General features: G+C 38.0%; 1 protein-coding gene across 4 annotated transcripts in view; it reads left to right on the forward strand.

Annotated features, from left to right (window-relative positions):
- Positions 1-19,586, forward strand: part of npnta (nephronectin a) — a 58,553-nt gene extending 38,967 nt beyond the window's left edge. For all 4 annotated transcript variants that reach the window (XM_015345832.2, XM_006630012.3, XM_015345833.2 and 1 more), the window contains 5 exons: positions 408-737; positions 8,908-9,000; positions 11,063-11,161; positions 13,357-13,616; positions 16,197-19,586. In XM_015345832.2, coding sequence (XP_015201318.1) covers positions 408-737; positions 8,908-9,000; positions 11,063-11,161; positions 13,357-13,616; positions 16,197-16,307 — 893 coding nt within the window. In that variant the 3' untranslated portion in view covers positions 16,308-19,586. The remainder of the gene's footprint in view (positions 1-407; positions 738-8,907; positions 9,001-11,062; positions 11,162-13,356; positions 13,617-16,196) is intronic.
- Positions 19,587-27,715: the final 8,129 nt, after the last annotated feature.

Raw genomic sequence — 27,715 nt, forward strand, 5'->3', positions numbered from 1 at the left:
TTTGTTAATTACATTAATTCACATTCCTAACAGACCACAGAATTACATTTTATACATACTGTACTGTAATTACAGTATACAGTTATTAGGAGCAAATAAAGAACTATGTCACCTTTCATTGAGATATTCACTAAATATGAGAAATATTTAAAAAAATGATTGTGACCAAACACTTACAATCTCTTGAAATCACTGGCTTTAACACTGCACATGTTTTTAACGTTATCAAATATATGCATGGAATTACCCAAAATATTGTACTTTTTGTTCTTATTAATCTCATGTTCTCAAATACAATTTGCTCGACTCCAAAGCCAACAAATAACAGCACTGACTTTGGTACCGCCATTGTTTTGGAGGGGTGAGTGTTTATCGGCAAAAATGACGACCCTGTTCTTCATTTCCAGCTATACCCAAAGTCATCATTGAGCCTCCCCAGCCTGGCAACAGCAATCCCAATAAGATTCCAGATTCAGATCGTAAGAGGACAACCACCACCATCCGTACCCCAGTCACGCCAAGGAAAACAGCCACTACTACTACGTCTCCTACAACTAAGTCTTCAACCACCGCTGTGGTTCCAAAGAGAACAACCCCTGCTCCTGCCCCAACCACCCAGAGAGAAGCAAAGTCCCCCACCACACGCCAGCCCCCCGTCACCACGGTTTCAGTGGTCACCACTGTGGACAACAGGATCCAAAAGGAAGTGACCCAGAAGCAAAGGGGGGATGTCCACAGTAAGACCATGAAACCTCTCTTCTTAGCTTTCAATAATAAAAGAAATGACCACTCTTCCAAGATTGGTGGCCTGGCAGTGCACAAAAAGCTCAGTCTCATCCCTCTCGAATCAGGAAGTCTGTTGTGGGAGTACAGACGATGGGTGTTATTGTTTGGTTTTATTACATTTTCTTTGTTAGCAAACTGTGCATGTGGTTTACTGATTTTTGGCGTCTGTATACTTATGAAGAGCACAGCCTGCTGTGTCAATATGTAACTTAACGCAAAGCATACTTTCGTGGGAAAGGAAGTACTCTGTTTTCTCTTGAGCGTAGCCTGAGCTCTGCACAGGTCACCACCAGTTTATCTTGAGAGGGCAGTTATCTGTGTGTTAAAACAAATTCCACTTGTCTTCCTACAGTGAAATTATTTTCTCACATCGTTCTTGCATATCCACTTTCTCACATTGACTTCTGGTCCAAATTGAAGTAAAAGTTGGCTGCGTTGAGAGTCACCTGAATACTGTACCCTTGTTGGGAATGGTGGTGTCTTTTCACAGATTAAACACAAAAAATGTATTAAAGTAACGTACAGGTAATTAGAATGAAGAGACATTAAGAGACATGTTTTCCTAAAGGATAACTGGATAAAAAGTAAGAACAGGTTTATAAGAAATTCAAAATTGCCTAGACACACATATCATGCATCTATTATTTCAGTCTGGACTTATACAGTGCCTTGCGAAAGTATTCGGCCCCCTTGAACTTTTCAACCTTTTGCCACATTTCAGGCTTCAAACATAAAGATATAAATTTTTTATTTTATGTGAAGAATCACCAACAAGTGGGACACAATTGTGAAGTGGAACGAAATCTATTGGATTTTTGAAACTTTTTTAACTAATAAAAAAATGAAAAGTGGGGCGTGCAAAATTATTCGGCCCCCTTGCGTTAATACTTTGTAGAGCCACCTTTTGCTGCGATTACAGCTGCAAGTCGCTTGGGGTATGTCTCTATCAGTTTTGCACATCGAGAGACTGAAATTCTTGCCCATTCTTCCTTGCAAAACAGCTCGAGCTCAGTGAGGTTGGATGGAGAGCGTTTGTGAACAGCAGTTTTCAGCTCTTTCCACAGATTCTCGATTGGATTCAGGTCTGGACTTTGACTTGGCCATTCAAACACCTGGATACGTTTATTTGTGAACCATTCCTTTGTAGATTTTGCTGTATGTTTGGGATCATTGTCTTGTTGGAAGATAAATCTCCGTCCCAGTTTCAGGTCTTTTGCAGACTCCAACAGGTTTTCATCCAGAATGCTCCTGTATTTGGCTGCATCCATCTTCCCCTCAATTTTAACCATCTTCCCTGTCCCTGCTGAAGAAAAGCAGGCCCAAACCATGATGCTGCCACCACCATGTTTGACAGTGGGGATGGTGTGTTGAGGGTGATGAGCTGTGTTGCTTTTACGCCAAACATATCGTTTTGCATTGTGGCCAAAAAGTTCGATTTTGGTTTCATCTGACCAGAGCACCTTCTTCCACATGTTTGGGGTGTCTCCCAGGTGGCTTGTGGCAAACTTTAGACGAGACTTTTTATGGATATCTTTGAGAAATGGCTTTCTTCTTGCCACTCTTCCATAAAGGCCAGATTTGTGCAGTGTAAGACTGATTGTTGTCCTATGGACAGACTCTCCAACCTCAGCTGTAGTTCTCTGCAGTTCATCCAGAGTGATCATGGGCCTCTTGGCTGCATCTCTGATCAGTCTTCTCCTTGTCTGAGCTGAAAGTTTAGAGGGACGGCCAGGTCTTGGTAGATTTGCAGTGGTCTGATACTCCTTCCATTTCAAGATGATCGCTTGCACAGTGCTCCTTGGGATGTTTGAAGCTTGGGAAATCTTTTTGTATCCAAATCCGGCTTTAAACTTCTCCACAACAGTATTACGGACCTGCCTGGTGTGTTCCTTGGTCTTCATGATGCTCTCTGCGCTTTCAACAGAACCTTGAGACTATCACAGAGCAGGTGCATTTATACAGAGACTTGATTACACACAGGTGGATTCTATTTATCACCATCAGTCATTTAGGACAACATTGGATCATTCAGAGATCCTCGCTGAACTTCTGGAGTGAGTTTGCTGCACTGAAAGTAAAGGGGCCGAATAATTTTGCACGCCCCACTTTTCATTTTTTTATTAGTTAAAAAAGTTTCAAAAATCCAATAGATTTCGTTCCACTTCACAATTGTGTCCCACTTGTTGGTGATTCTTCACATAAAATAAAAAATTTATATCTTTATGTTTGAAGCCTGAAATGTGGCAAAAGGTTGAAAAGTTCAAGGGGGCCGAATACTTTCGCAAGGCACTGTATCTCACTACAAGAGGTTCGCAGTTTGAGACTCTATGTCTACATATTTTTTTTGCATGTTTTACAATCAGTCTGCAGAGGGTATTGCTGTTTTAGAAAAAAAAAGTAGTATTCTGGCAGGTGTTAGATGAGAAAAAGACCTAAGGTGCCAAAAAATGTGCTACTACAGTATTTGAAAGTATGATCCTGGCACAGATAAACAGGGATTCAGTATAGAAGGATGTTCCAAAGTTCAGAAAACACCTGAACCTGTTGGCTGCATCGTATTTTTTAAAGTTTTGGAGGTAATGAAGTGTGTCCTGAGACAGTCTTTGGCAATCAATAATGGTTATTTTTTGTCATCAGCTGTTTTTTTCTTCGCACGTGTAATACTGAAGGATGTAGTTAGCGCCCCTTTTTTGACACTGCTTTGGAACTTGTCAGACTGTACAGTTCTGCAGTGGTTTGACCACACGGACCTCTCATGCAAGCGAGCGCGGCTTAGAGATGCTCGACTGACTCGGTGCCAACCGGCTTCATGCCTCACATTGCAGTGTGTGTGCGTCTATTTGCAGCTGCTTGCCAAAGTACACCATGCACCCCGTTTTATCTCAGCTATAGCTGGAGTTAATTATAGGAGTGGTAGGGGTCTGTAAGAACTCTTTATCCGTATTGGGTTTCTTAATTCACTTGCAAGTGAGAACAAAATTGTTCTCCCGTTCTGAGTAGGTATGCTGATCTGGGGGAGGGTGTACATGGAGACAGTGGGTGGCATTGGGCCTGTGCCATCTGTTGCGGTTGCCAGCGTACACACGCTAATTTGTTGTAGTAGGCTCACCTGAGTCTTGCTCTGCTGCCAGCCATTGTTGATGTGTTGATTTGTAAGAAGGTGTTTAACTGTAAAAAAAAAGAAAAAGAAAAAAAATAATTATCCGGAATTAAAACGTGTTCCAGACTACCAGACAGGAATAATGAAAACTGTGGGACATCATGGTTACAAAGTACTATTGTTTTTTTTAAGAACCAGCCATAAATTCTTACAAATGACAACTACAGCAGGGTTGACCTTACATTGGCAGTACATTTTAATTCTGTTGTACTCTGAGTGCTCTCTCTTCTGTTTTCTTATCTAAACTCTTTCTTGCTGTATCTCTTCTTTTAGTTTAGTTTAGGCGCTGCAGAGAGTAGATTATTATCATAGCTGTAGTGGGGTAAATTTCCTTAGGAAAGATGCTTTAGAATAAAAAAGAAACGTTCTTCTGATAAACATTATCTTCGTTTAATAAAGTAATTATTATAATCAGAGCATGAGAACAGTCTGATACTATATTTAATTGAAAAATTAGGTTGCGAGTAATTAGCAAAGTCTTCACCATAGTTTAAACAGCAGTATGAGCAAGACACATAACATTAAATGTAAAACTGTCACCCAGAAGTATACAAACTTAAATGTATGTAAAGAATTAAAAATGTAATAATAACAGAGAAAAAGATGTTAAGAGCATATAGTGATAGAATTATCAGAATTAATTAAACTATAGGATAATTAGGAGGAAAAAATCAACACTGATAAATATAAAGAAAAGACAAATCATTTCTGAAGCTGTGTCTTTATACTTTTCAGCGTGGGTTTAGCATTTATTTCTTCATTTGTAGCCAACGCACACCGACAGTGCTCCTCACTCAAACCTAGGGGAGTTCCTGTAGTTTGCCAGACCTGGCTCAAATTAGTGCTTGGTTCATTGCTCTGTGCTTAGTTAGCCCCCTCGTCTCAACTTGTTTGTTCCAGTTTCTCTCTTTCTCTTTTCTTTTGAAGAACTCTTTCTGAAAGTCATCCTTTGGAATCAGATGTCTTTTGCTTGTGTTAGTGTGGTAGTCTTATAGTTTGGTGCTAACTCATTCATACTTACAGTATTCATACTTAATACTTATTTAGACATAACAGCAAATTATAATGGTTTATATAATATATAAGTTTCCACACAGGCTGTACAGTGTTCTATTCAGAAGTGAAGCAAGACAAGGCCTGATCATGACCTCTTGGCAAAACCAGGTTGCTGCCAAAATTGGTGTTTGCAGATCAGCAGGTGATACTTTTCTCCCTGGACCAGACCTTCCAGTCAAATACCCCTGAATGGCGACAGTGGGCACTGTACTGAATAAAGTGCCATCCCTTGCATATACCGTTAAACTCAGATCCTGGCCTTTAAAGATCTCATGGCAAGAGTAGAAGTGTTAACTTCCCTGTCCTTACTAAATTCGTGACCCACTAAAAGTTACTCTTTAGTGAATAGATAAAAAGCCATGGAGGCTACATTTTAGTAGTGGATGGAGTGGATCCCCTCCTATACAGGAATTTGGGGATCCTTTGGAATGAAAATCACTATATAATCACTATATAAGTGTAAGGCACTCATTTCTTAAATATTCGTACAGTGCATAATGAGAATGGATTAAGCTTTTAAAGTATTCGGTTTCAAACTTACAGTAATAAAACGCAACTCATGTCATCCTGGTTTTCAAAACAATAAAAAGCAAGGCTTCTTTTAAAAGGAGCCTCAAGGGGCCTTAGCAGTCACATTGCCCCAAGAAGTGTAGTACAGTATACAATATGTGTCAGAAAAAAACACACTCACACTTATGTTTCACCTGATCCAAGAGCTCTTAGACATGATTTCCCCAGGTTCCAAGCTGTTACAGATAAAGAAACAAAGACAATCATTTTTTTTTTGCTGGCTGCTACAAGCACAGCTGACATTATGTCTTCAAGCCTATTGATAACCTGACACCCACCCTGGAATCTTGGCAGCAAGAGTAATCTGTCAGTGATACCTTTGTGCTTAAATCTGGAACAAAACTACAGCTCAGCTAATTCAGCTCATCGGGAGGTCCTTTCGTGGTTAACTCCTTCCACAGCTGAATGCCTGGCATTGACTGAGTGCCTGCACGTTGCCCATTCATTTTTACTCAGCTTGTGCTTGCAGATTCCATCCTTGAATGTGCTATATTTCCATCAGCCACAGGTCAACAGTGTGTCAAATTAAACCGACCAAAGGCCTACATGTTAAGGTTCATAGTGTAGGTATTCACCTTGTTGTTAAAGCGTTAGTCAGCGTACATTTACTTTTAGTGAGGCACTCCACAATCTGGCAATGCTCACTTGTGGTTTGCTATTATAAAAACATGATGCTTTGTGATTACATTTTTATGACTAGGATTTTTATGATTAAACTTGCACAGTGTCTGGTTTGAGTAAACACTGCCACATTCATTTTTGTTTTACGTTTTAAGTTGTAAGATGTGCGTTTGTGAACACATTAGAAACAACAGAAACTTTGTATTGACATACAGTATTAAAATGATCATGTATACTTACTCCTTTAATATAAATTATATATTTTTAAACTAATCTTTTTTAAACATCTTACCACATGATTCAGAAGAGGGCTCCAGCCTGCTTTCAGCCGGCCAAGGTGTGGGCTCTCAAGGTTTACTGAATCCAAATACTACTGTATGTAAAACATTTTTGTACTGCTTGTCTCATATCTTGGAGTTCTCCTGTTCTGCTGGGGCTGAAGTCCTTACAGGAATAAAAAAAAAATGATTTGTGTGTAAAAGCTATGCATTGCAGAACAATGGCGCAGTGGTTAGCACTGGAGCCTTACAGCACTTGGTTTAGTTCCTGGGGTGCTATCTGCGTGGAGTTGGTACAGTACTGTATGTTTTCCCTGTGTTCTTGTGGATTTTCTCCTGGTGCTCCGGTTGCCTCCCATAGTCCTCCCATGGTGCAACCCTGCCTCGCACCCGTTGCATGCTGGGATTAGCTCCAGCTCCCCTGTGACCCTGTATTGGATGAAGCAGTTAGAAAATGAATGGATACAGAAAGTACAGTGTTGAGGTAGTCCCTTTAATCTACAAGTAGAAGGAGGCCAGTGACATAGACCTTTGAAACTCAAAGTGTTGAAAAAAAAGCACACCCTATAACGGATAAATGCTTCAGACAGCTGGTCAGAATTCTGTTTTTCCTTTGATGCAGTGGTGAGGGGAGCCACTTTGTGTCATCACATAACTGATTTCCTATTGCCATACTTTAGGTCGTGTTGTTGCCATAGCAAGGCAGTGCGTGGTGAGAGGTCTATGAAAAGCAAAAGGCTTGATCTTGTTTCTGAAGTGCAAATTACTCTTTCTCGCAGCCAACGAGTGGAGCCGCTTATATGAACAAGGTATTTTTTAGTTTATGAAGTGATGTGCATTGCAAACAGCTGAAGCTTGAGTTGCAATTCCCCTGGCTAGAGCTTTCAGCTGTCTTTCATAAGCTACTAAATTAGTAAGGGTGAATCTCATTTCAGCAAACAGATCTTTCAAGATATAGATAGAATACTCCTATTTGTGGCTGAAATGCTTAATTCCAAAAGAAAATGACTTCATCTTGTGCCCAGCAAGCCACCAAAAAAGGACATTAAAAGACTGAGGTGTTGTTTAGACTCAGATGTTTCATCAGACCTTGAAAGATTGCTTCCTTTGCATTAATCTACATTTAAACCCAGTTTGAGCTGCCAAGAATAATAAGTCTGATTCTTTATGGGATATCAGTTTCAAGCTTTGCTGCCTTCCAGTTGATGGCAGGTTTAATGCAAAAGCCTGAATATACTGTAGCTGTACCAATGATCTGGTCTGCAATTGGTCTTGATGACCAGGATTAGATGAGAGACAGTTGCAAATGCAATGTTCTGTTTCATGCACTCTTGAAAATATTTGATACCTTTTTTGCAAATCTTGTTTTTTTTATGAACAAAAGACTGATTTAGTATTGGATTTAAATAATCCAAATTCTCCAGTTCCCTTGCATCCATGAATTAAGATATAATTGATAGTAAACGAGACTTTGAGGCTTTTAAAAACATCTTGTGTTAATCTTTGCTGCTTATTAAGGTTTGGGCCAGTAAAGTGACAGTAAACCCATTATTGGCACATTTTGTCATTCATGGTACATGGTGCTGAAATTCATTTTGTGTATTTCAGCCCATCATTACATATAATTGCTCCTTGAATGTGAGAAATACGGTATACTCACGGTCTGTGAATTTAAGACAGACGCCATTGCTTAACTTAATCCAAATCAAGGAAAGTCCAGTGTTTTTCAAGCCTTGGTGATGATGCTATTGAAGCCAAAAGTGAGTCATAATTAAATCCACACAATTCAGGATTTTTAAGGTTTTAAAAATCTAATCTAAAAAGTATTTTGTAGTGAATGGAAATGTGTTTGAAGGCTTGGAACTTTTATTGCTATTATAGGATTCCCATGAAAGCCATTTAACTTAAAAACTGGTTTTATTGACTGGTTTTTGATTAAGCTGTTAGCTGTTCTTGGTAAGAACAGCATCTTTAGGAACATGGGAGTGTTCATTCTCTGAGATTGGTGTAGTATTTAATGCCGGTGATGAAATGCATTGCATCAAACATTGTTTGTATCAAACATTTCTTAGCGTTCATTTCAGCCTTTCATCATGTTTGGTATATTTCACTGGGGAAAGCTTAAAATGACACAACTCCATTATTTGAAAAAAATGTCTGCATTTTTTTTTTGAATCTGTATGTTGGCAGGTTGTCATTTGTGGTTACATTTTCAGGCTATATTTTTAATACAGATATGTAACACCTAGTCAGGCAGCATGCTCTGGAAAATCTGGTGTTAGATTAAGATACCTTTGGTGTGAATTATAAAAAAGAACACGCTTTTTTTGTTGCAGAAGGTCTTTGAGAGATCTTTCGTCTCAGAAGATATGCTAAGGAACACAATCATTCTTTACCTGATCGCACTAATGGCTTTCTTTTATATTTATTTTTTAGTTCCCCGGAAGCCAGGAGAAAACAGTGTTTTGGAAAATGTTGATATAGAACTGGATTACACAGTGGAGGATGGTGAAGTTGGAGATGATTCAGGTAAACCTTAATTGTTTTATTTAATAGTACTCACAAATACAACATTCCTGCATAATTCAAATTAAGGAAAGTTATGTTAATATTATGCAATGTACAAGTAAGACTGACAATTACATTCCAAATTGAACATTGCTACTCTGAAATGAGCTCATATAAGTGTGCTAAGGATAATTTTTGGCCTTAAAGGAATGTTTTACACAGATTAAAGGAAATTAAAATCCGTAATCTTTGACTAGGAAGACAACCAGGTTCTTGATGCAACTATTCAAAATCCTTAAATACACTGACAATGTCAAACCCAGAGGACTACAGTAATTTAGAATCTGTGTACACAAAGATTAAGAGGATGTGCATTAATACTGAAAACAAGACACAGTGCTTTACACAAAGGATAATAACTTAGATTTACAATTTACACAGGAAGGATTGTAGGTGTCTAGGACAAACTACTCAACCCTAGTGTTGAAGCAGATTCCCTGGAGTCTTTCCAGAAAGAGCTGGATGAGATTTTCAGATCACTAAGCTCCTCGCAAATGAACAAGCAACATGTGTCCCATAGCCTCCTTGCATTTGTAATGTTTCTTGTGTTTTTCATTTTGGATAAGTCTGATGCCATATTCCCATACTTATGTTTGTTCCTATCCATATTTTTAGTTTATTGAAGAATGTATCCAAAACGTTTTGGCACTGCTCATTTGGAAAGACCTTGTTATAACTCAGAGTGGAACTCCTTGTGGGAAGAGATTGAGTTACGATATACTTGATTTTTTGCCAGCTAAAGAAGCTTTCAAATTAGACTGACGTCTTTCATTTGGCATTTAGTAAACTGATTATCAAAATGACACAGGCAAACTCAAGTACTATTTTCTTACTATTGAACATATCACAGCAGGAAGGCAGAAAACCTCTTTTGGTTCATAGAAATAGCTAAAATAGAAAAACAATTTTACAGTAGATTGTGTCCTATGAAAAATAAATAAGGAACAGAAGGTATGTAGTGTGGCCAGTTTTGTCCTCTAGATCAGGCTCTGAAGTGCTGAATCCTTCAGGATATGGTGACAAGAGATTTCTCACTTAACCTGCAGATTTTAGTTATGATTATTATTTTATAATAAATGTAATGCTTTGTAGGAAGTGATCATCATTATTAGTCTTCTTAAACTGATGTTTATTCTGGAACATGGTGCACATTAAGAAAGAAAGTGTGTTAAGTTAAATGCATTTGTGGAAAGAATAAAGAAGCTGGAAAAGAATTCATGTCGATATCACAAACCCATTGAAATTTGTACACTGCAGACATATGCTATAGTATGAATCTTTATTTTTTAACAAAGAATAAGTTGAGAATGTTGTAGTAAAAAAGCATGCCGTTCAATAATCAAGAAGTATGGGTGTATGGTATAGCACTAATTCAAAATGATTTGTCTCTGTCATCACTACAATTTATTTGCAATAGACCTAATGTAATTGTGTGTGAAACTGTGTTTGCAGCAGTTACACTATGAGTAATGAAACTGTCAAAAAATTCCTAGACTGTGCTTACCAACTATTGTAATAAAAAATGTATGCTCACACACTTGAAGCATGGCACATGTACTGTGCATGAAATTATTAATTTCCAATTAACCTGTGTTCTTATGATATTATAAGAGTTGGTGATATAGAGGTTTTGCTCTACTAGTCCTGCGAATAAAATGACAGAAGGTGCGACAAGACTTGAGTGATATAAAATATATGCTGTAGAGTTTGGATATGCAAGACTGACATTTGCACAAATAACACAGATCCTATGGATTGAATGACTCTCAAAAGGAAGTTAAAATTAATGTCGATCCTCCCAATTCGGGTTCACATGAACCACCACAAAACCTGTGTTCTCATGCTCAAAAACTATCCCACAGCAAGAGTTTCCCAAAAATTGCTTATATCTTCTTGTTGAGCTGTCTTTTGTGAGCGGAACTAGCGTGTAGGCTTCTAGCGTCCTGGGAATTATTTTCAAGCATTGTTCTTGCTTGTAGCCCAGGCTAGTTTCTGAAACCATATTCTGTTGTTTTTTTTCTAGATGTTGCTCTTCAAAGCTGTAATTTTGACAATGGTCTATGTGGGTGGATCAGGGATAGAGAAGGAGACCTGCACTGGGAAACAACTGTGGATTCTTCTGGTAAAAAACAAAATTTATTACTACTTATTCTGGTTTTCTAGTCTAGAAGGACATTTCTCAGCTTATTGGAACATTCCTTGCCAATAACCCAATCAGTTTTTTTTAGTTTCCACTTTCTGCATTATTGTACATGCATGTCAGCCATTGCTTTAAGATAATTAAAATCTTGTAATGCTTCAAAGGCTAGCAGTCACATACCAATGAGTAATTAAAGCACAATAAGAGCTACTATATGATGCAGTTCTGCTTTTGGTCATTAGAAAAGAAGGTCACAGAAAAGGGCATTTTTTCAGAGAGCACATGTGGTGTCCAGAGAGTTCCACTGTGACCATGACTCTTACAAAATCTGTGCTTTGTGACTATTAGGAAATATCAGAGCTCCCAGACAAGGTAATCAAGGTAATCATTTATTGGAGCATGTAAGGCTTCCTGTTTTAATTTCATAGTAACCATTATGCTTTCAGCACTCATTATGGAGTTACAAATTCATTTCACATTTGAGCAGAAGGACAAGTGCAAGATCTTATTTGGTTGCCAACCAATTAGCAATTTATTCCTAGATTACAGTTTGCCTAGGATCTTGTTCCTTTCTGTCACAAGCTTGCATTTTTCTATTGTAGCTATGTCCTAACACATGCAATTTATACATATTAAACACACCTGAAATTTAATTGTCACGTGGTGGATATTTTTTTAATGAAAAAGCTGATTTTTGACCATTTTGAAAGGGATCCTGTTGTCGTTCCAATTGCCATTCCAAGTGGCCAAATGCATTCGTAGAAAACTGTATGATAGGTTTTTGACAAATCCAGTATGTCAGGATCCTACCATCTAGTCTGTTCCTCATGTCATAATCAAGTATACAGTTTGTAACGGGAGCCAATCCAGGCTCCCGCGAAGCGTAGTTCAGGACCCTATGCAGACGGTATAATCCTGAAGTAAGTGGAAAAGGACATCAGGGGAGGAGACGGAAGAGGATCAGGACAGGTTGACAGACAGAGGGGCTCCAGTGTTCGGGGGGCGTGGAAAAGGCAAACAAGTTCAGGCTGTCCAAAAGGGGAATCTGGGACAATAGGTTATACTGTACACAGTTTCAGATCTTTCATTTTGTTCATATCAGAAAAGATATTGAAAATTGTGAGAAACTCCTGAATCCTTATATAAGGGAGTTACAACATGTGGTCATACTATGTCTCGCATCAACTTCATTTTTGAGGAGAACACCAATCCAGTACTAGAAATGTAATGGTACACATTTCTAACAATTTCTTCCTTACTTCATTTGGCAGAACACATACTAAAGCAAATCTCTACATTAGTCTGTTTCTATGTTGAAAAACAGTCAAATCTGTACAGGTAAAGTCCAAAACAAATGTTAACAATTTAAAAAAGCAGATTATGAAATGAAGATTGAAAGTATTGAAAATATTTAGAAAAGGAATTAGCAAACAGTGGTCAAAGTACACTGTGAAAAAATGAGAATTTAAGTGAAATAGAGCAGGGTAAGGCAAATAATGGAACCAGCACATAATAAATAGTAACACGTCAAAGCTATTTTCCTATAAGAGTGGAATCCATTCAGATTAGACTGACAAACAGACAGAGGTACTTTATTAATCTCATGAGGGAAATTGCAGTACAGCAGCAGCCAGGACATACAGTATAAACTTTTACCCAACCATGTACATAGGGAAGGTGGAGTATCAAAGGGTGAAAGCTCTTCCTTTGCAACTTAAAGCATATAACATAACAATTAATGGAATCAGAGTCAGTTTAGGGACCAAAAATTAGATTTGATTGTGTGTTTCACTTGCAGCTACTCAAATATGTTACAGAGAGTACTGTTATAAGTTCATATGCAGAAATGTTACAAATATTAGAGGCACTGAAGACCAGGGCCTGATGGTATTTTACCAATTGAACTTGCATGACAAGAGGTATTATTCATAGGAAGTTAACAAAACTCTTTCAATAGTCTCTCGAATTAAGGGTATATTTTCAAGTTAAAATGAGAAAAATAGTATGAACAGTATCAACAGGATTCTAGCAATTTTGTTGCTGTATCTTATTACCTATATGAAAATGACCTGCTTGCTCCAAGACCGTTCAAGGGTAACATTGACAAGCTAAGAGATTAAATTAGAGTACTTGTTGTTTTGTGACTTCAGAAAATGACAATGGTCTTGTGTGTTCAGGTGGAAAGTACCTGACAATTCCTGAGGTTGGTGATAAACGAGGAGGAAGAGTGGCCAGGCTGGTGATTCCCCTGAAGGAGCCCTGGAACACGGGTAACCTGTGCCTGACCTTCAGACACAAGCTGTCTGGGCACCATGTGGGCAATCTGCAGGTGTATGTGAAGAAAGGAAGACAGCAGAGTCCGGCAGTGTGGAGCAGGACTGGAGGTCATGGCTGGAGGCAGACCCAGATCACACTGTGGGCATCAGGACTGGACAGCGTGAGTAGCCCAAACTGAGAATACTGCATGGGAATTGACAGAGCTTTCTGTTTTCTACAAAGAGGGATGGCGATTTTATGGTATTAATAATAATTCCTTACACTTACTGTATATAGTGCTTTTCTGGACACTCCACTCAAAGCGCTATATGACCAATGCAGACTCCTCTCCTCCACCAACAATGTGCAGCCCTACCTGGATGATGCAACAGCAGCACCACCACACATCAGTAATCAGTGGAGAGGAGAACAGAGTATTGAAGCCAGTTTAGATGGGGTTATTAGAAGGCCATGATTTGTGAAGGCCAGCAGGAAATTTGACCAGGACACCATGGTTAACACCCCTGTGATGGAGCCAGCTGAGGCTCAGTTAAAGCCTTCTCCTTCTCTGCAGTAAATTGGACATCCTTGAATGACTCTATAACAGCAATCAGGCGTAGGGAGCTGCGGCTACCCTCTTGCACTCCAGGGAGGGAGAGTATGTTAGTTGTATGCTGAATTGCAGAGAGTTCAGATAGTACAGGAGTGTGGAACTCCTGTGCTTTAACACCAGGAGACAGCCGGCAGTCCTAGGTCCAGTTAAGGTTTGCAAAGTTAGAAAGACCTAATGAAGACTTGCAAGGATTTTTTTTATGGGTGAATTTAGTAAAGAAAGATGGATTCACAGAAATAATCTAATAATCTATATAGTGTGTAGTGTATTCCTGGTTCAGTTTGAATTCTCTGTAGTCTTTAAAGTTTAGTAAACTAGTAGTGTTTATATTTGAGAACTGTGTGCCAGAGGGTAAGGGACACTAGTAGGTCTTGGATGAGACAGGTAACATGTATCTTCCAGAGTAGGAAAGACTGGCTGTGGAAGTGTGAGCCTCATTGAGTGTGCCGGGAGGTCCTAGAGTAGTTATGGGACAGGTTCCTTCCTGGGAAAGGGAAGAGTGGCCATGGATGGGAGAGCAGGGTTTCCAGGGAAAAGAGTTATGTTTTGTAAGAAAGAAGAGAAGTGGAGAATTCGTGAGGTCGTCAAGAATGTGTCTGTTCCAGCTCTCTCAGTGGACTAGATAATAATATTAATTGCTTATACTTATATAGCGCTTTTCTGGACACTCCACTCAAAGCGCTTTACAGGAAATGGGGACTTCCCTCCACCCTGGGATTTTAATGACCACAGAGAGTCAGGACCTCAGTTTTACGTCTCATCTGAAGGACAGCGCCTGTTTACAGTACAGTGTCCCCGTCACTATACTGGGGCATTAGGACCCACATGGACCGCAGGGTGAGCGCCCCCTGCTGGCCCCACTAACACCTCTTCCAGCAGCAACCTTAGTTTTTCCTTAGTCTCTCATCCAGGTACTGACCAGGCTCACACCTGCTTAGCTTCAATGGGTTGCTAGTTGTGAGTTGCAGGGTGATATGGCTGCTGGCTAGATGACTGAGGAGTTGTTCCACATGAAAAGAGATGCTGAAGACCTTTTTGGGAACTAATACCTCTGTGAAGGACTGTTTTTTGGGACTGAGCAGACTTCTCAAAAGGGACCACCGGTACATCTTAGGAGCCCGCAGGGGTTCCACAAGCCAACAGTGACAGATCACTGAAACGCACACTCCTAAAGTAGATGATATTCTGGCTCAGGACTATGGTCTGTGGCCCGGGAGTCTGCATTCATCACAACCCCTCTGTTCTTTAACAGAGGCTTAGGTGGAAGTCAAATTCAGCTCCTCTTCCATACATACTGTATAAAAACTTCCTGGCTAAACATAGTGCTGCAATGATCTTTTCCAGCATCCGGCATTCTTCTTTAAGTTTTGTTGCAGATTAATGTCTGCATTGGTGGGACCTTATCTTCATTGCGTCCATCTCCTTCAAATGAGGACCAGAGTCAATGTCTCGCCTCTTCTGGGTTATCAACCTCATCCCTCCACCCTCCACTGAAAGCAAGAGGCTGTGCTATCACCATGGCATCTGTGCTTTTTTTTCAGTTCTTCCGATATCGTCAAGCCTTCCACAATCGCCGAACAACTGCGGACGTTTTGTCCCCACTTTTCCCATCCATTCTCTCTGTCTCGTAATGCTGCTCGGTCCACTCTCCCTCATTCGCACTTTTTTCTCTCTGTTTCTGGTCAAAGGTCCAACCCACCGCACGTGTGTCCCAGGCTTGTATATGTTTTATACTGTTTAATCCTTCCCAATCAGCAGTATCTATTCCCTCAGCTGGGCGGGTTAAAGTCAAAGTATCAAGGATGCTATCCCCTCATACACATTACTTGAATTTTACCAAACAACTGAAATATTAGAGATAATACTGGTTGAGGTAAATGAATGTTTCTTTTCCACAAAATTGTTTGAGGAAGAATAGCTGTCTTAATTTGTTAAAAAAATAGATCAAATTTCTGCTTATAGCTAAAGCCTTTAAAAGTTATCGTGGTGGTGTACAGTGTATGAAATCACCTTCCTGTACTCCAACACTAAATGGCTTTATCTTACATCAAGTAGTTTCCTGACATATTACCTTTATTGTAAAAAAACAAAAGTGTAACAACTTTTGCTTGTAGGAGTAAGCCTCTTTTCTATTGCTTTTGTTCTCAGGTCATCTTGAAAGGAGAGCGTGGGAGAGGTAGGATTGGAGAGATCAGCGTGGATGATGTTAGTCTCAGAAGAGGTTCCTGCACGGAAGAGCACAATCTGAGAAGACTTTAACGTGATGACAAAAAAAACTGGAATGGACACTGCTCCTCAACTACTTGGAGTATATGATTCACGGGACAAGAAGCCTGAACAGAGCAATTCCAAAGAAGTGTGTCTCAAATTGAGAAAGATTAGAGAAAAACAGTCAGAATAATGGACTTCTCAATTCATTTTCTCTCCTTTTCTTGTTCTCTTTGTGTATATTCTGTGCATGCTCCACTAAAGCAGAGGAATGCTGGCATGAGTGTTAATCACAATGTGAACCTATTTTCATCTTATGAATCCTAGTGAAATTGTATTTATCTTTACCTCTAAAAGTGGATTCTGTCCTGCCATTTGTTTGTTTTAAAGAATTATGTCTTATTCATATCTAAAAATTATTATTGTGTGCCACACTCTTCATTCTGGGAATAATTCCTATTACAACTGTGTTGACATTTTTGAAATTGACTTTTTTTAAAATAAGCTTCTCTGTGCTGACCAGTTGACATTAAATAGTATTGACTAACTTCACAACTTCAAGTAAATGATTTGCTCTAAATATGCAGCTATTGAGTTGGTAGGAATTCTTTTTCAGGGTGGATGGATATTGTTTATATACTGTAACATCTACAGGAGTCATCCAATTAATTTCCATTTTTAACAGTCTTTTACCATATTTAAACATGTTAAAAAGCAATATTTTTGTATTAGAACATATGGTATTCATGCCACCAGTAAAAAAAATCACCATTTTCTATACAATACATGTATTTAACTAATTTAATCCTAGATGTACTCCAACAATAAGCTTGTGCTTCAGATGCTGTGCAGAACCTAAGTGAGAAATATGGTAGTAAAATGTTGGCACAAAGTATGAAACGGGGAAGTAAGTTACTGGGCTACTAGTATGGCTACTGATCTGCATAGCCAAACAATTAGTTTTTGCCAAAAAAATACCCTCAGAATTCAGACAGCACTAAATTGTAATAATTACCAGATGTATACTGTATTTAGTATAGTTCAGAATGGAGAGAAACAGTTTGGAGAAAGCCATGTGAAGAATTTAAAGAGGAGTTTTTGCTGCCCAAAGTGAAATTAGGAGAGCTAATTTAAATCTGGGGAATGTGTGGGAGCTAAAGATGTTGGAGATCTTGTTCACTAACAGAAGACGTAATGAGTAGAGGACCGTATTGGAAAAGTCAATGAATCATATTGGAAATTTCAGTGCAAGGAGGTTTATCTTTCGAACTATGATCTGGAGCACATGAACTGTAATCGTCCACGTCCGTCACACCAGTTGTTTAAGCACATGCATACAGTCTTTGTTTAATAATATGTGTGACAGGAGGCAAAAAACAAAACCGAGATTAAAATGTGATTTTGTTTACATTGTCTGACTGAAATATAAAATACATTTTTCTTTTCTGCCTTTGATCGTTTATATATAGCATACCTCTGAATAAGATGCTGTAAATATTCGGTGAGACAGAAAGTGTTACAGAAGTGACGTCCTGCCCTTGAAAGTGAGACTGTAGGCTTCTTTGTGGCCAAGGGCTGTATAGGGAAAGGCACTATTTGCGATCGAACAACTGCAACTGAATCGCAGCAGGCAGTGCCACATCAATCACATAAAATCAGCAAAAAAACAGCCTGTTGTTAGTTTTCACAGATTTGTCTTTTGGAATAATCACCTGTCAGAGCAAGCTTAGCAAGCATTTGCAGTACATTTTCATCATGCATGGGCTAGTAATAGTATTCAAGAAAGCATTAAGACATTTTCAACATACAGTATACACATCAAGGTTATATTTTTGGATTTATTTTATGTTCATTAAAACTATTCTAAAAATAAAGAAACGGCACACACTTTGAAGCTGAATGCAGAATATTTGATAAGAAGATGTTATTTAAAGGAAAGCCAAAAAACGTTAGCTTTCGTATGCAGGTAGAGGGTCAAGCTCGTATGTTAGATTACATTGAGGAGGCAAATTTATCAGGTGTTTTAAATTTTTTTTCAAATGTTCCTGTCTCTGAACTCACTGATCATTTTTTACAGCAGAAGTATAAAGGCACTGCCTGTGAATTTAGATGGAAAAAGGGTGAAAAATCTGTATTCTAGATGTATTTTAATGTTTCATATTTATTCGTGTCAATCATATAGCCTTTACCACTTAAAAGAAATTTGGATTAAAAATCAAGACAATACATTTATCTTTTGTTTTCATACGAAGGAGAAAAACAGTGGTTTGAAGAAAAAGAATAATTTGACATGGAACTAGTGACAGTTATTTAATAGACATCAGTTTTTATAAAAATGTAATTAAAATGTGCTGGTCTTCTCAGACAGGTTTACCATGCTTCTGTAGAGCTGGGAACAGCAGTATAATCATTTGAGTAGGTTATTAAGCACTGTTTCATTAATGTAGTATTTCTATGAATCAGCCAAGAACGTACAGTACTGTAGCAATACTGCCATTATGAAAAGCATTGAGTTAATTTCTATGTATTTTGTTTGGTGCTTTTTATTATACTGATGAATGGCTTGAATTATTTTCAAGTTACTCATGTGTAGGATTGTAAATATATGTACCGGGCCCTGCTATATTAAAATGAGCATCCCCTAAAACATTGTGGATTTGTTCAGTTTTACTACACAATTTCAGTCATGTCATGTCAGTTATATAATTCTTAACTCTTTTAGCATCTGTGTCAGGCCCTGCAGGGGGTACAGGGTCACACTGATAGACATTACAGTGTTTGCATCTGCTCTGTGCAAGACTGGGGGTTGTACAGGGGTGCTCATTTTAATTTGGCCAGGTTCTGCATGTGTGTATAAAACCTCATTCTATTCACTTATATAAACATTTCTAAAATTTTGTATATATTCTAAAACATTTTCATGCTGGTGCAAAGTAAAAAGTGTGGTACAAAGCTGTTGAAATCAGTCTAAAACAAATCTGTAAGAACTGTGGTTTCTTATGTAAATGATTTTTCCCCTGTTATTTAAGTTCAAAGTTGTGGATAACCTGAAAACTCAAACCGTATTAAATGTAGTAACTCAACAGTATTCTGCTGTTTACATGGTTAAATATTATGGGGTTTAGTTTTCATGGGGAAATGTGACAATTTCCTGTTATGTTTGAGGATAACTATTAACTTGTACAATAGTCTAGTTGAATACTAGAATGGGTCTCAGTGATAGTGTGACTGAATGCACAGGCCCACATATTCTTGTACTAAAACATTAATTTTCAACCAGTGTTATACTCAATAAAAATGTAAATAAACTTTCAGTTTTTTAACTGTGAATGGGTCAAAAGCACTGATCTGCTGTGTTCACAGAAAATGTTACAGAGAGACCTAATCCAAATTTCGAGTAAAAATTATATGTACAGTATTTACCTTTTGGGTTTTCAACTTCCCTGTGTGTGTATGCTTCTACAGTATATTGTTTTGCATAAATGCTGATTAATACTGGTGTTTTTGGGAGTCATAGAATATCCCACATTGAGCATCCCATGCATAAGCATTTTCTATTGTGCGAGGCATGTCAAGGTAATATTCCCATTACAAGCTGTCATGGTGAACTTACAGTAGAATTTTACAATAGAATAAAATACAAACCAGGTACATAAATGTTTCTAGCACAATGGACAATTCAGACATTATCCAATCATTTTGACATTTTGTAACCAGCAATCTCTCAGATGCACCTTGCTGTTTCTCCATCTTAAAGCACTCGAAGTATAACTAGTGGAACCTTGCAAATGCTTAAGTAATCTTCAGACTAATACCAGTATTATAATATATAGAGGGTATTTCCCTGTCCTCGTCCTGTAAGAAAGTAATCGTTCAAGATGAACATATTGGTCTGTTTAATACTTGCTTTCTGCTTACAATCCAACACACGTTTTGTAAAACATTTAAAATACTGTACCTCTCCAGTTGGGTAACATAGTGTTCTGAGTCTTTACGGTATTTGATGGAATCTTCAGAATATTATACTGCAGTATTTCAACAAAGCAAATACCATTCAATGCCCATACAGAGCACATCTAGATCTAGATAGATCACCATATTTATTTATTTTTTGCTTTAATAACATGGATCTAAAACTAATTCAAGAAATCTGTTGTTAGCTGGAGACATATAAAAAGATCATCGTAATATTTAACAGTTCACTAAATTAAGTAGCTTTCCCAGCACAAGTAGTTCAGCAAACAAACTTTTTCATAAAATTAAATGCTATCTTACGCTTGCCTAATACTGCATATTACAGTATGTAAAGATGAAAAGGAGAAGTATTTTTGGAAGAAAGACATATGGTCTGGATAAATCCACATAATACATTGTCTATTTTTGCCACTGGTGTGAAAAGCATAACAGCTAGTATAGTATTATCTTTAATATAAAGTCTGGCACATGCCCAACATTCCTGAAAAGGGCTCTATTGGATAACTGTATAAAGCTCTGATGGTATACATACAGTACAGTGAGGCACTTCATATGTTACGGTGCAGATACAGTAAGTGGTTCAGCTTAAAGCCTTCCTTTTTTGGAAGTCTTTCTTTAGCTTTGCAGAAAGGGCTGTATTGTATTTTTTTTCCCAAGTGATCTTAAAGTGGTGTGTGCTCAGCACGACCAATGACAAGGAAAGCACTCTGTATGCATTCCCAGTGGGAAGTACTTTTGTGATCTATTGTATATACATCTAGAAAAGTGAGATAAACACCCAGAAAACTGTATAAGGTAAGGATAATCAGCAAAACAAGCGCTGCATGCGGCCTTGTATTGATTTCTTCTAAATTTGGCAGTATACTTGGAACACATCGTTTATAATAGCAATAAAAGTTAAACAGCTCTGTCCAAATTGAAGATCTGAAACATTAGAAAAATGAAAGCAGCTTCAAACAACTCTATACACTGAAGAATGACAGAAAATATCTAGTTACCTCAGCAAACGGCTTTTGTCATCCTCAAGCTACAAGAAAGAGTCCTCGGACCATTGTTATGAGCATGACTGGAATTTTCCACAAGACCTTGGAAATCTTACCAGGACTTGCTAAATGTAGCACCACAGATCATGGTAAAGTTACACCCCACCATGGAGAATGAGGATAAAATGATAAAACATTTGTAAACTGAGATTGGACGTACACTTAAGCCTAATGTCATGACATGCGTTGCAAACAGCAGTCAGTGGTCAAATAAAAAGGGGAGAGGGATAGACTATTTTCTTTTTGTACCACTCAAAAGTCATCAGGGAATATATCTTGGTTTATTACAGAAAATATTATTGTACAGCCTTTCATAAATACCAGTATCCCAGGATAGTTAATGGCTTATTATATTTCACAGGAATCTGTTATTTTAAGGTTTAGATTTACTGTTCTTCCCCCACAATATGGTCCATTAACAAAAGTGTGTGCAGTGTCTCTCTATACGCCACTACAGGAGTTGACATTTGTGACATAACAATAGGAAGGCTTGTCTATAACACTGAACTCTGATACCACTGAGATCTGCACAGCTGCTGGGTCTCAAACACTAATGCAGATGTCTTCATTTTAAATTCAAAATTTAATATGAACACATCATATTACGAGGACAATGAACTTCTTAGTGCCCTCTTCCATAAAATCACTTTAAGTAATTGACATCAATTTAATTTACAGTAGTTACACAAAGGTGAAAATAACAGATCCTCTGTTTCAATTAGAAACAAAAAGTTGCACACGTTCACATTCTTACTATTAAATGAATAATAATAAATAATACATACCTGTACTTGTACAGTATATAGTGCTTGTGGACATTTCACTCAAAGCACTCTAAAGGTAAACACCACCTCTGTTAAGCATTCACCAGGATGATCCAATGTCAGCCAAAGTGTACCAGTACACTTACCACACATTACTTTTCAGTGGGGAAGAGAACAGAGTGATAAAGCCAGTTCATACATGTGGCTTATTATAGGAGGCTAAAATTGGTAAAGGCCAGGAGGAAATGAAGACCATGACTGTTTCATTTACTCTATATAAAAACTATTACGGAAAATACACGTATAGTAGGTTTACTGTAGGTGCCTTCTAAGAATGAGGATGTTTTAGTGTAGCTAGAAAATCCACCATTGTATGCAAGCATTGCATTTCCTGTGAGATTTATTTTAAGAACTGAAATAAATGTAGCTACCCATACTCACACTATAATCTGTCGATTTATGCATTGGCTTCACTCCACACAGAAGAGTGCATAGAAGTTAGCTTCTTTTGTTTTCACAACTATTATGCAATTAAATTAGGATTTACTCAAAAATATTTTTCTGATGCAGACAACTAAATGAATAATAGCAGTTGTCAACGATAGCAACAACAGAAAAGAAGGAAAAGGAGTAAGCCCTTGTGTCAAGGTGTTTTTAAATGAAGACAAGTAATGCGCCACTAATGCCAAATTGCCCGAAGCTAAAGATGGAAATCTTCCATTTGTGAAAAAGGGCTGGCTGTGTACTTGAGATATAAAAGTCAATTATGATCTTTGACATTCCCTTAGCTCTTCACTTGCTGTATCATATTGGATATAAAATATCACAACCTTTCTTGTCGTGCAAACAATCCTCTATTTGTTCTGTGGCGCCAGGTTTATGTGGCACACTGTGGCTTATCAAGAAAGTTCTGACAGTCTGCTTCTGTCTCCATAGCAGGACAAAACAGCACTACCGCTCCCATTCAGTCAGTTATCACCGCATTAGAGCATACACAATGGATCCATAGTTGAGGGCCAGGCTGAAATTGCGTTTTGACTTTCTGCCACTGAAAACAAAATTCAAAACTGACAATGGCGGGGACATAAAAGTCCTTGTCTTCTGGGAATGGGAATATGTAAACCGGTGGCCCTCATGGGGATGGAGAATAAGTTCTTTCCGTAACTGTATGAAAAGATAAGTGAGGCCAACAAAGAACAGCAGCATGTCGACAAGTCTGTGCTGTAGTCTTTGACCTTTTTCTTCTATTTTATACCAAATTCAATATCGGAATCAATAACTCTTTTTAAATGCCACACCACAGCTACCAACTCCTGCCCTGCATGGGGGGAATCAGGAAGAGCTGACAATCTCTGCCAGCCTAACTTACTCATCAAGCTAGTCATGCTGTAAAAGCTCTGCAACACCATACTGGTGGGTTAGCTCTGTATGGAGGAGCAGTGCTTCATTAAAAGCCTGCAGTGCTCAACAAAGTGGAAGAGAGCTGAGAGAGCCTTGGCTAAATAAATAACCCTTCCCTTCAGAAAGTTTAGTTATAGTTGGCTCATTACCTGATCCAGGCATAAAGAAGAAATACACTGAAATCACTGGTATACTATTGTAAAACCTTTTCATTTTCTTATATTTAGAACAATTTAGGGCGTACACAAAGTTAGTGTTTTGTGAAGCACTGAAACCTTGGTACTTATTTGCTTTTAACCCAGATGAATATGCAGTAGATTTGTTTTATATAACCTCTTTAAGGGAATTCATAGAGGCCAGTCACCCACCCTTTCAATTCCTCCCTGCGCAATGCTATAAAGATGATTAGGAGCAGTTGTAAGGACTATAAAATGCTGTTTTGGACACCAGTGAGGGGTAGCACAGACAATGTGGGGGAAAAATAAGCAACCAGTTCTAAAAGAAATTGCTCTTCATGAATAGGGAGTGTAGTCTGAAGAAACATACAGTAACAAAGGATGAGGAACAAAAGCAATGCAGACCGATGTTTCATATTCTACTGCTGAAAGACTATATGATTGACAACAAATTGCCTAGCTTCCTGCTCTGTGCTGAACTCCTTTCTGTGTGTGTCGTCTAAAATAGTCTTTATACAGAAGCCATTATGCTGTAATTCCTAAATTATGGCAATTCTTGTACTTCTTTTTTTCTTGATTCTGAGGCCTTCTTTCATTTAACACCCAATTGTTCATTTTTAACAATACAATACTTAGTATCTCATACAGTAGATGATCCACGGTTACCTACAGTATTAAGAAACACAGCATCACTAATTTACAGTGTCAGACAGAAGGAAGCACATTTGTTTGTGGTGATAAGTCTGCTGCCTGTAACTTTTTTTTTAATGATGTCTTCATGTCCTACAAAGCTGAGAGAATATAATGGATTTGGTCTGTCACCTTCTTTGTCCTGGGATGAAAGGGACACCTAATAACCTATGTTCTCCTAGTTTCACAACATACAGTCCGAGATACTTGCTTAAATTTTTGGAAATTACTCAGTGCTCTTCATGGGAAAAAAAGTTTTGAGGGAGAGGTGCTTGGTAGGGAAATACTGTTAGCCACAAAACCTCAGGAGGATAAACATAAAAAACAGAATAACCAACATTATGGATTAGTAGGATTGTCACGATGAAACAAATATTGCTATTACTCTTTTTACAACATTTTCGCCTCTTAAAACATTACATTTAATCACCAAATGGTATTTATTATAGATATTTGTAATACTACTAATAATAAAATTAACAGCAGCAATTGATTTAAGTGGCTTACTAACTCAGCCTAAAAACAGAGCATACAGTAAGTGGTTACCCATAGAGGGTCAATCCCTAATCTTGATATCTAATGTTAACAAGCCCTTCACCTGAATTACTGGACTCAATCCTTTAAAGCCACTTCTGATAAGGCTATTATGGACATAGAAATTGTTATTGTACAAACCTATGTTGCGTATTTTCTAGATGTTTTCAATCGGTAAAATAATTGCATCAACACTCCATTAGCCGTTTAGGTTTCGTTCTGATTTGAAGAGCTATGAAAGGTTTGGCTTTAGTGAGCACAGGGCTAACACTGTTTTAGTGAGGTGGCCCCTTTGCATTTTTTCCTACACAGATTGACTGGTTCTGCTCTAATTAATCAACTGACATAGCCTAGGTCAGAGCCACCTTGCTGCTACACACCCAAAGACACAAGCGGGACTTTGTAATACAATCAAAGCTAAAACCTTGTCACTAACCATATAAAATGAAGGAACATGTAATGTGCTGAAAGTCAAAATCAGATCTTTACATTGAAATAAAACAAAGCAATCTGGCAATGGACATAAAGTGAGATAAAAACTGAAATATGTTGAATGCATGAAGTGCTCAGACCCATGAACTCAATATCTGGTTGAAGCACCTTTGGTATCGATCACCACTGTAAATCTTTATGGCTAAGTCTCTATAAACCTCCTTTACCAACAACGTTGTTGCCCATTTTTCTTGGCAGATTTACTCACGCTCTCTCAAGTTGTTTGGGGTCTCGAAGTCTTCCTGGATTCTCAGCAGGATTGCAGTCAGGACTTTGACGGGGTCACTCAAGGGCTTTCAATTTCTTCTTCTTAAGGCATGTCAGTGAAGCTTTGGCCTCGTGCTCCCGATCACTATTCTGCTGAAATTTGAATTTTTTGTCCCAGTTTTAGGATGAAGCAGGTTTTCGTTTAAGATTAGCAGGTACTTTGTTCCTATCAGACTTGACAAGTTTCCCATTCCCTGCTGATGATAAGCAGAACATTATACTGCCACCACCATGCTTGACAGCAGGAATGATGTTGACTGAGTGATGCTCTATATTAGGTTTGTCTCAGATGTAACACTTGGAATTTAAATCAAAAGATTCCAATTTTGTCTTGTCTGACCCTAAAACCTTTTGCCACATGTTTGCAGTATCACTTAAAGTAGGTGATTGGACAGAGTCCCGCAAACTACAGGCTCCAAAGCGATAACATGTAAAATAACTGTGCAAGGATTTGAATACTTTAGAAAGGTACTTTAACAAAACTAAGAATAAATGTTTCCTCTTTCTAATTGCACATAAATATCAATTATTTTGAAGACAAAGCAAATGGGCACAGTCGGATCCTGACTGTCATCACCTGAAATGAGGTTAAGGGTTAGGGGCTGATCTCGGGGAAGAGGGAGACATCTCATCCAAGGGTAAAAAAAATACAATAAAATTCCTATTATAAAAGACGCTGAAAGAATACATATTAATCACTAGGTTAGTCAGCATACTTTTTGGTTGTACCTTCTGCAATGTGTTTTGCAATAAAATATGACAAATTCCTTTTTCTGTTTATGAAGGTGAAGGTTTCAATATTTATGTTCTTATTTCGAATTGACCTTTAAATTTTAGGTTTAGCTAAGCAACTCCACCACTGACTGCTAAACACCTGACAAAGAGGCATTGTGTGCATTGTAGTCTAACTATATCTTGATTCACAAGCAATTAGGTAACAACTGAACCATGAAGAGTTTTCTACAGATCATGGCTGACTTGGTACAGCAGTGCTTGGTTCTATCCCTCCTCCTATCTGGGAGCAAGAATAGGTTTTGGATAATAAAGCTGCCAAGCATTGGAAGTTGTACAAGAAGGTTAGATATTTAATAAACTGACGTATTTCCATGTCCTGCAAATTGTGCAGTTCGACCCCTGCTTTGCACTCAGCAGCACATTTCTCAGGGATCTGTTACTTTCAAAACATCCCCTTTGTTTGTTAAAAGCACTGACATCACTGCTTTACAGGGAACTTCATGGTTCAGTGGGTAAACCATTCTTTTTCTTGTTGGTTTTTAATTTAATTGCTTCCAACGTTCTTTTCACAGAGTTAAAGCACTGAACTCTACCATCTTTCTGAAAAAGAAAGGAACTGTTTCCATAATCCAAGTGCATGCAAAGCACTGTACTTGGACCTGTCTGCCAAGTCCATCACAACACTTGAGCTATAAATAAATAAACTGGGGAAGGTGCTGCAGCTGAACAGAGAGATACTGTAGTGGAAATCAAAACGGAGAGGTTCTGTACTGAGAAACGAAGTAAGAGATTAAGGGTTATGCCAACCAAAAATTAAAATCTTTGGGAGTACATTTTGCTTCAACTGTGCTACAAATATACCACAATGCCCACATTGTGAAGGGTGAAAACACTTATCAAATCATATAAATTCACCTCCCATCAGTTTTTTTCTACAGTATATCACTGAAAAGTGTTTTGATATGAGATGCATCTACTGTCAATGACACGCCTTGTTTATTGAGGTTTGTGCTCCTCGGTAAATTAGGAGCAGAAAATCACTATATGGTGACATACGATTAAATTACATAAAAATACAACTGTATTTTATCAATTCAAACCTGACAGTTGTTATTTGACATGGTGGTTTCTGTGTCGTATCAAATTGAGTTTTAAACTATGAGGACGTCTGCTGGACAGAACCTAGATAAGAAAATAATTACAACAACTACTGTACCTGATGTTTTGTTTCCACTTTCCGAAAAAGACAGGTAAAAGCCCTTGTAATCATTAACATTCGTGAAACACAACATCCTTAGTTTGGTAAAAAACTGTTTCCTTACAGAGAAAAATCCTACTCCAGTTTTAGCATTTAACAAGTTATGTACACTATCCCATCATAC

The sequence above is a fragment of the Lepisosteus oculatus genome, chromosome 1 (assembly GCF_040954835.1).
Source record: "Lepisosteus oculatus isolate fLepOcu1 chromosome 1, fLepOcu1.hap2, whole genome shotgun sequence".
Lineage (NCBI taxonomy): Eukaryota > Metazoa > Chordata > Actinopteri > Semionotiformes > Lepisosteidae > Lepisosteus > Lepisosteus oculatus.